Below are 10,307 nucleotides of genomic sequence, written 5' to 3' on the forward strand. Positions count from 1 at the left end.
GAAAGTAATTTAGTGTTTTTCGCCCTGACATAATGCCATAATGCCCTTTGCAGTGATGTTCATCCTGACAATTGACTAGCACCAAAAGAGAACCCAGTTACACAGTCAGCGCTGTCTAAAGCTTTCCGAGTCTAAACGTGCTGGGAACATAGGTTTGCGTGACGGGCAAAGTAATCAAAACAGAATTTAAACATTTCTTGTGTGAAACATTTCTGTAAATTCTAAGAAACAAGGTAATTTAAGGTGCCGTAATTGCGAATAGTGTTATGCTCGATGAAACTAAAATAATGGTAGCATGTACATGAAACTCCTTAGTACAGTGTTTTGCAATCTACTAAGCGCTCTGTATTTCGAATCGTTACAGAAAAGATATCAGTTGTACACTGCACTTTTGTACAACTGTTACAACAAATTACAGTCACTGTATTTCCGCTGTACAACCAGTATCAAGCTGAGAAATGTAGTTTACAGATGGCCCTGTAGCAAGGAACTCTTTCAGGCCGGTTCAGTAAGGATGGGCTCCCGCTCGCCGGAGTCTGGCGTGGGGTACCTCCGCTGGACCCACTTACTCAGGCTCATTGCCACCGCCACGTAGATCATGATGTCGACACCTGCGGGTCACACCAGAACTGCAGCTGGATTGGTTCTAGGCGACACAGACTGTACAGCAAGCGACAGGTAGTGTTAATGCAAAACTTCTAGTTAAAGGACAGGGTGAGCACAAACTCTTGCCCTGATTATAAAAATTAAAAACAATAGCCGTTTGACCTAAGTTACATTTGATGCCGTTACACTGGTTAGTGTTACTTTTTTTGTCACCAGTTTAGTAACCCTTTAAGTGTGCTCCCTTGGTAGCTCGGACGATGTAGAGGCGGTATTCTAGTGCCCGCTAGAAGTTTCGTAACATGGGTTCTGTCACAGTACCCACAGCAGCTTGTATCCTAGCCTTCAGATCGTCGACGTCAGTAACTGGTGTGACAGACTGTCCTTGATATAGTCCCAGAAAAAAGTATAGGAACGTAATGTCTGGAGTGCGGGGTGGCCAGGGTTTTGGCCTGTTCCTTCCAATCCACCGATCCGGACATTTCGCCCATCTCCAGACATTGTGTCAAACGGTTATCCTGTAAAAAATTGTTATCAGGGCAAGACAGTGCTCACCCTGTAAAATAAACTCAGCTTTGTGAATAATTGAGATACTATGGATACTACATGGTATTCATGTCTATTCTGCAGTGTTTTCACGTGGAGTAACTTATTTGAGGTAATATGAGTCTACGCAATTTAAATGTTTTATGAAATAATTGGTTTTCTTAATCTGTACCTCTATACAAAGAATGTGCCGTTTAACGCTTCATTACCTCAAATACCTCAAAGTTCTTGACTGATTTACTTCACATTTTTGTATATTATTCTAATAAACATTCAGACAGACTTAGGCTATATTTTTTTAAAAACACTATAGGTTTTGTTAAAACCTACTGCGAGGTAAAAATACTGTGCAATTTCTCCTTACACATAATTATCAACAAAATATTTTTACACGAACATGAGCCTTACATTTATTCCTCACAGTCGGTTTTCACAGTAAACAGGACTTACGATTGCTAGGTAACACGAGAGATGGACCTTCCAGTATGAAAGGCGGCATTGTGTTCTCAGCATATTAGCAGTTACAGCAGAATCTGTGTCAGGCGCGATAAGTGGCTTCGAATGTGGCCTTGTCACTGGATATCACCTGCACAGCAAACTGATCAGCGGAACTTTAACCCATCTGAATTTGTTAGAAATGTGATTGTGAAGTCGAATAGGAAAGGACCGTCACATTTAACATAAGACCAGGCAGACCTCATGTGTTGAGAGGGACTGTAGAGTATTGTAGAGGATACTTGTAAAAATCTGATGAAATCAGTGGAAGCAATCATCCTCATTATCTGAAGTACTACCACGAGCCCAGGTGTAGGTAGATAAAAGAGTGGGTAACTGGTTCAGCAGCTGCTCATAAACGACGGTTATCTGCAGTCAGTGCTAAGAGATGCTTGATGTAGTGGAATAAACGACTCCACAGGAAAGTGGATGACTAGGAATGAGCGATTTTCAGTCATGAATCGTGCTATAACCTGTGCAATCTAATTAACGGTTTGGGATTGGTAAATGTGTGTCTCACGAGTGCAAGTCAGCTTTTAGACAAGCATCCTTTTTCATCTACTTTTCTTAATTTTCCATTTTTGTTACACTTGCAAATGGTGTAGGACAAAAACAACTGGTTAAGCCTGTGTGTGAACCAGTTTCTCTGAATGTTAACTTCATGGACTTTAGTAAGATACAGGTATGTTGGAGGAAGTAATGTGTTTATTTGTAGGAACAACAGCTCCGAGCTTTCAACAACAAATCACAGCGTTGTGTACAACGCCTCTTGTATCGCGTGCCATTTTGAGTTTAGGAACGTTTGAAGACTCAATTTCAAAATTTTCAATCTTGAAGACATTGAGTGTTACAGGCTGCACATATCCTATTTGGCTTTACTATACATGTATCCTCTTTGAAGGGTGGAATTTCTGTTATTGCAAGTTGAACAATTTCTTTTCAGTATTTGTCACACTAGAAACTATGAACATGTATACAATTCCTTGCAGTTATTACAATAATTTTTTTCATAGAAAAAATGAATGAACTTTAAGACGCATATTACTTCAGTAGATCACAAAATGAGACATACTCAACACGGTGCAAATACATATGACTAATACATATATTTTAAAATATCAATGTGCGTATACATGCAACACTGGTCGCTGAAGTCCGTCTGCTATATTGCATATTGTTAGCTACAACCAATCAGTCCACGGCTAAGAGACGTACAGTAGTAGTATCGCACACTTACCGACATCCGTAAAGGTTACGACTGCATCTAGGTGCGTGTACATTGGTGAGTAGAGAGCAGAGTACACCACCATTGAGTAAACGATCTTGCAAGGGTAAATGGCGAGAAAGGGAATTCCCAACAAGCGATTGGACTGGAATGAACAGAACAGTCTTTAGCAATGTTGACCTTACAGCACTGTTTAAGCTTAAATTAGCTCAACTCTAAATAAATTTAGAATACTTTGATTTCTCGAAAGTGTGTGCAATTTGTTTCCAGAGAAAATAACAGAGCCAACCGCAATATACAGGAGGTATCAATCTAGCACGTCTACAGGCCAAATGAGGTGTGTGGTGCACTGCAGAAAACTTCTGTCACATTTGTAGTGATTGGTAGTAAGTGCTGAACTTAAAAGTGAAGCATCCAGCGTGACGATCCAGTCAGTATTAGCATCATTTGTTTATCGATTCTTTCCCGGTAGTGATTGTTATATGAATGTGGAAAATGCAGCACTGTTCGTAGCTGGTTTTAAACTTTTGGTTCCTCTATAACGAAAAAGTCCATTGAAAGCTGGAGGAAGGCATTGGCATACAATCTTCAGCATGAACATACAAATTAAGCTACCAACATGGTTTTCAAACCGTCGTTCTGAGATTCAGACATTTATGTTTTTTATCTGAATTATTCCATTAGAACTACTGACAGCCTTGGAAGAGCAAGTCCTGAAAACTATCATACGGTGAGCAAGATTTATGATACAGGCGAAATACCCTCAGACTTCAAGAAGAATGTAATAATTCCAATCCCAAAGAAAGCAGGTGTTGACATGTGAAAATTACCGAACTATCAGTTTAATAAGTCACAGCTGCAAAATACTAACGCGAGTTCTTTACAGACGAATGGGAAAACTGGTAGAAGCCGACCTCGGGGAAGATCAGTTTGGATTCCGTAGAAACGTTGGAACACATGAGGCAATACTGACCCTACGACTTAGCTTAGAAGAAAGATTAAGGAAAGGCAAACCTACGTTCCTAGCATTTGTAGACTTAGAGAAAGCTTTTGACAATGTTGACTAGAATACTCTCTTTCAAAATCTGAAGGTGGCAGGAGTAAAATACAGGGAGCGAAAGGCTATTTACAATTTGTACAGAAACCAGGTGGCAGTTATGAGTCGAGGGGCACGAAAGTGAAGCAGCGGTTGGGAAGGGAGTGAGACAGGGTTGTAGCCTATCCCCGACGTTATTAAATTTGTATATTGAAAAAGCAGTAAAAAACAAAAGAAAAATTCGGAGTAGGTATTAAAATCCATGGAGAAGAAATAAAAACTTTGAGGTTCGCCGATGATATTGTAATTCTGGCAGAGACAGCAACGGACTTGGAAGAGCAGTTGAACGGAATGGATAGTGTCTTGAAAGGAGGATATAAAATGAACATCAACAAAAGCAAAACGAGGGTAATGGAATGTAGTGGAATTAAGTCCGGTGATGCTGAAGGAATTAGATTAGGATATGAGACACTTAAAGTAGTTAAGGAGTTTTGCTATTTGGGGAGCAAAATAACTGATGATGGTCGAAGTAGAGGGGATATAAAATGTAGACTGGGAATGGCAAGGAAAGTGTTTCTTAAGAAGAGAAATTTGTTAACATCGAGTATGGATTTAAATGTCAGGAAGTCGTTTCTGAAAGTATTTGTATGGAGTGTAGCCATGTATGGAAGTGAAACATTGACGATAAATAGTTTAGACAAGAAGAGAATAGAAGCTTTCGAAATGTGGTGCTACAGAAGATTGCTGAAGATTAGATGGGTAGATCACATAACTAATGAGAAGGTATTGAATGGAAAGGGGGGGGGGGGGAGGGAAGAGAAGTTGGTGGCACAACTTTACTAGAAGGGAGGATCGGTTGGTAGGAGATGTTCTGAGCCATCAAGGGATCACCAATTTAGTACTTGAGGGCATCGTGGAGAGAAAGTCGTAGAGGGAGACCAAGAGACGAATACACTAAACAGATTCACAAGGATGTAGGCTGCAGTAGGTACTGGGAGATGAAGCCTGCACAGGATAGAGTAGCATGGAGAGGTGCATAAAACCCGTCTCTGGACAACAAAATCTGAAATATGACCTTGCTTGTTCGAATCACCACTCATTGTTGCTGCATGTTAACTGAAGCACAACAATCACGGGATATCTTTGTGTAAGTGTTGTGTGACAAAGACGCTAGGTTCTCTTCCTGTAGCTTTTCGTTTGTTTTCATTTTTGACATTACCTATTGTAATTAGGCCCTTTCACTTTTTAGATTCTTTATCGTTAAGAGTTTCCTGTGTCTGGCATTAGTTTATAGAGCTACAGGATCGCATAGAGAGGCTGTTCCCACAACTGGAGGCGGGAGTGGGGGCTCCAGCAATGCACAGCGTGTTGCACATCACGACGTACTGTGTAGTGCCAGCACAGGTCGGTGGTGGGAGCGGTTCATCACGAGACAATACATTACAAGACATACGAGTATGTCAGTATGACACTGCAAGATGAGGAAAACCCGGAATGGTTAAGGAGCAAAAAGGGTCAGATGGACATACTGCTGGATATGTATTTCGCGGGAAGTTCACCCACTCGAATGCGGAGGGAGCCGTATATCACCATCAGGCAGGTGGCCTGCTACCATGGGCTAAGCCAGATATAACCCCGTGGAACACCATCCATGGTAATTGCCACTGTCCGTATCACGAGGCGTGCAAGCCTTATTACGTAATGACTCAGCCCCACAGCGACAGTCATGTCTTCATACAGGCCACCACAGTGCTGGGAGTTTTGTCATCCATCTTGTTCAGGTAAGGCTACTTTTATGAGGGGCAGTATTGTCAACATTCACAGCAGCAACGTGAGAGCTATGGAAAATGCTCGCAGTACCATGGCACTTCAGTGTCAGCACCAGTCCAGCCTCAGTGTGTAGATGGCGGTAATTCACGACTGCCTCTTGGGAGCAGTCCATTACTATCTGGTGAGGCTTGTGCGAATGATGCTGGAAGACACTCCTTTGCTGGAATGTGGCTATTGCATGATGGTTCTGCAGCTCACTGACTTCTTGAGTAACTGAAACACTAGTACACACAATACTGCCAACTACTTTGTGTTACCATGTCTGAAAGCTAACTCATCAAAAATCTTTGGAATACATTTCTGCCCTTACACTATCTGATCGAAGTTAGCCAGGTACCCCTCTAATGTGCAATTCAATGCTTGTCATGATAGGCAGGCCTGCCAGTAAATAAAGTGGGGAGTATTGAGAGAGAACCAGTAGCGAGTTCGTCAAAGTTGCATGACCTGGATGATGTAGCCCGAGTAACAACACCATTGGGGAGATTGCCCAAGCCGACTGACTGATCTGATTTTCAAGTGGGAACGTGAAGAAAGCGATAGCTAAATCAAGGCTAGGCAGATCTCATGTACTGACACAACGACCACCTAGAATTTCAGAGGATGGCTGTAAAATATTGCACAAAATCAACAGAAAGAATCAGAGCCTCAAAGTGCTACCAGCAGTCCAGCGAGTACAATGACTGTGCATTGGGCAAAGAATGGAGTTAAATTCTCGAGCAGCTCGTCACAACTCATCCATTTCTGTAGTCAATGCCACACGACGCTTGTGGTAGTGTACACAGTGACGCCACAGGGCAATGGACTAGAGATTTGGAGTAATGAATCCACTGCAGCTATCCGATGAAGGGTTTGAGTTTGGTAACTGCTTGGAGAACATTACCTGCCGTAATATGTAGTGCCAAGAGAGGAATGTACGAGATGGTGTTGACAGTATGGAGATGGTTTCAGTGGTTAGGGCGTGGTACGATGTTGTACTTAAGGAGACGCTAAATGAGGAACGTATCAACACATTTTGCATCATTGTTTAGTGCATACAGCAAAGAAACAGTTCAGAAACGGTGACTGAATCAGCATCACAATGCACCCTGTCAAAGCAGCGTATGTCAGGCAATGGTTTGTGGACAACATGTTTCCTAAATGGACTTGCCTGCCCAGAGTCCCAACCTGATCCCTATGGAATTACTCATATGAGTTATAACGTCGACTAAATCGGACCTGAGTGTCCAACACCACCACCTTGACTGGCTTCAGCTGTTGAGGAAGAGTGGGCTGCCATCACTCCACAAACTTTCAAACATGTGACTAAGTGTCTCCAACAGAGATAAAGCCATGATACAGATGAAGAGTGGCCGTATCTCTGTATGTCCACTACTAGATGTAGCTCGTACTTTTTATCAGTTGAAGTCTTAATTACGGTGTGGGGGTGGCCACAGGCTCGATGCGTGAGGAGTTTTGTTTTAGGATGCAAAAAAGAACTCTAGTCATCCGCACCCATGTCGAAACTCTGTAACACGAAGACAAAGAGGAGTTTAAGTCTAGGGGTCGATCCCAAGAAGTTAAAAACAGGGACATGGAGAGGTCTAAATATGTCAGAGAAACGGAGGTCCAGAACTAAAAATGAAATGGCCTTCACCATAGTGCTACGACGGATAGAAAGAGAAACGCGGTGACAGCCCGCACACTGTTCGCTAAAACCGCCGATAACTCAGATGGCAAACCCAAACGAGAATGTAATGCATTAAAGTAGAGTATTCCATGAGGAAATGGCGGACTGTCGAAGGTCGAGCGCAGCATGTACAAAGTGGTGGGGAGAGCACCACTGAAATGGTGATGCCTAAAAAGGCAGTGCCCCTTACACAACCTAGTTAGAATGACCAGCTCATTACCTGAGAGCCGAGGAGGAGGTCGTACAAGCTGCTGAGAGAGGGTTAATAACCCGGAACTTATTCCATTTACGGGAGAATGCCAAATCGACATCACCTCCTGACAGGCGGGAGCACAGATCAGAGGGAACGTAGGAACTAGTGGGCTGAGGTACGAGGACTGCAGCCTTGCCAGCAGCGTCAACCACCTCGTTACTTATCCAACCAAGGCAACCAGGAGCCCAGGAACATCACAGCAGCTCCATCATGAGCGAGGAAGAGACAGTTTTCCAGGACAGGTTGCACTAATAGACAGACGATGTACAGCGCACAGACACTTAAGGGCACAGAGTGTGAGCAAATGACCCAATTGAAAAGCCTGTGTCACTAATGAACTTCGTGGTCTGATACAGGGCGGAGAGCTGTGCTGTAAATGCTGAGCAGTGTGCTGGAAGCCAACAACCGATATAGAAAGACGTGGGCGCCAATGACTGACACCTACCACCACAGGTCAGTCTAAGCGCCATTACACAATACTATCGCGAAGGTCGTGAAACGGAAGGCATTATAGTGGTGGCTGGAGTTGTGTCCTTAGGAAGTGAATGAAGGCCAAGGTGAACACTGGTCGCCAGAAGAAGGATTCACACCCACTGGGAAAGTTGCCAGTAGCATGAAGTTAAGCTGCCAGACCAAGAGCCGAAATTAAACTCTAGAAGGTAATAAAGGGACGCGCCACGCACTGGTGATCAAAAGAATCATTGAAGGAGGCATAGGATGGGTGGCCACGCATTGCAGACAAATGGCATCCACACCTGGTGAAGAGAAACTCATGGCTTGTGTATACAGACGCAACTGGGCTAATGTAAAAGGCGCCAGGGGCCAAACAGATGCCACAATGGTGGACAGTATTGAGATTGTAAGAGGGAAGATATGCAGATGCATAAACAAAGCACCCATAGTATTGTTTCGAACTAACAAGGGGCCAGTACATACGGAGGAGGGTGGTTTGATCTCCACCTCAGGAAGTGCCATTGAGGACATACAGGACACTGAGGGACTGTACAGTGAGCTTCCAGGTAAGACACGTGGGAGGACCAAGAGTTTCCTATAGAGCATGAGCCCAAGGAATTTTGTAGTTTTAACGAATGGAAGAGCAACAGACCCAAGATGTAAAGACAGTGGGAGAAACCAATTGCGTCACCAGGAATTCATACAAACGGTTTGGTCAATGGAAAAACTAAGTTCATTGTCGATGTCCCCTGAGTAAAGACGATCAAGACATCGCTGAAGAGTCCACTCGATGGCAGAGAACTGCAGTAGATGGCAGAGAACTGCAGTAGATGGCAAAATAGGTAACCAAAAGGGAGTTTGAGATGCCCAGTGGGACACAGGTCATTATAGGGTTAATGGCGACAGGACAGAACCCTGAGGCACACTTATTTGGAAAATAAAACAGACTGAAGAAATGCAAAAGCTGAAATCTGTTGTGACGACGCAATTTTGTTTCCTGAAGGCAGAGTACAAGTGCACACTGCGATTCTAAAAGTAGCCACAAATCATCTTTGTTGGGTCGAAGTTCGCGATCATTCCGTTGGAGGAGAGTCATTATGAGGAAAAAATGGAGTGTCACCTCTGTGGCTGCCAACTGCCACTCTGCTTAGACTCTCTGCTAAAAGGCGAAGAGGCAGAAGAATTCTGTTCAGTGATGTCCACAGAAGTGTCGACTATGCTATCACCCTGCAAAATACAACGCAAAGATAAGGTTGGTGGCGTGCACCAGCGACACAGAGGCCAGCTGGGAAGAGGATTTTCCAGTTTGCGAAGGAGATGACAGTTTGCCTTTTTTTCACTTCTTCGAGCCTTTCCAGTAAGCTGATGAAGACTGATGGTTATCTAGAGGTACATAGGAAGTCTTCACAGGCGTAGTCCCTCTATCCTCTCCAGCCTGCAAATTGTGTAACTGGTGACTTCGACCCACGAGGTGCACAGCGATGCTACTATGACACTGCGCGATTTTGCAACCTCAGAGCTGAATGAGGTCGCATATCTAAGTGGCCATGTCCTTCATGGAGCGACATGTAGTAATAACAGTACTGTAAGTGCCAGACAGTAGAGTGCAAGGTTTGTGACTTCCCAATAATATGCGAACGACTGGGTAAGGAACTTTTTTCTTTTACCTGGATCTCCTGGACAGCCCATTCATCGAGATGCATTGGACAATTTCGAGAGACTGTGTCATGGTCGCCATGGCACTTTATGCATTCGAACGTGGTTGAAACAATGACACTGGTAGCAATTATTGGGTTCGTAATGTATGGTTGGACAGTGATCATAGGCAGTTTTGATCTTGTACAGAAGCACCACTGTCAAAGGTGAGAAAAAGACCGAGTGTTTGCACTAAGGAAGCATCTGCCTTTTTCATCATCCAATGCAGGGCAATGAGACAGACTGATCAGAGATGTTTGGATTTCGGACTGTCAGACCGTCGAGCAGTCTAGTGTAAATAACAGCACAGGGAGAATTCAGAGTTCTACACGCCTCAAGACGAACAGTATAGCTGTTAAAATGGCAAGCAGCGGTTGTGCTGAAGAATGAGTAGTAGTCTCCAAATGCCAAGTGCCTTTCTGCAAACAAAGATTTCACAGGGCAGGTAAATGCATTAACACCTTTGTGAATAAGAGATTTACTGTTGCGGAGGACTGACCATCTT

General features: G+C 43.6%; 1 protein-coding gene across 2 annotated transcripts in view; it reads right to left on the minus strand.

The window, feature by feature from the left end:
* Positions 1-322: 322 nt before the first annotated feature.
* Positions 323-10,307, minus strand: part of LOC126291979 (uncharacterized) — a 63,886-nt gene continuing 53,901 nt past the window's right edge. For both annotated transcript variants that reach the window (XM_049985734.1, XM_049985736.1), the window contains exons 4-5: positions 2,882-3,014; positions 323-611 (exon numbers count right to left, since the gene is read on the minus strand). In XM_049985734.1, the coding sequence (XP_049841691.1) occupies positions 496-611; positions 2,882-3,014 (249 nt within the window). In that variant the 3' untranslated portion in view covers positions 323-495. The remainder of the gene's footprint in view (positions 612-2,881; positions 3,015-10,307) is intronic.

This window comes from Schistocerca gregaria, chromosome 9 (assembly GCF_023897955.1).
Source record: "Schistocerca gregaria isolate iqSchGreg1 chromosome 9, iqSchGreg1.2, whole genome shotgun sequence".
Taxonomy (NCBI): domain Eukaryota; kingdom Metazoa; phylum Arthropoda; class Insecta; order Orthoptera; family Acrididae; genus Schistocerca; species Schistocerca gregaria.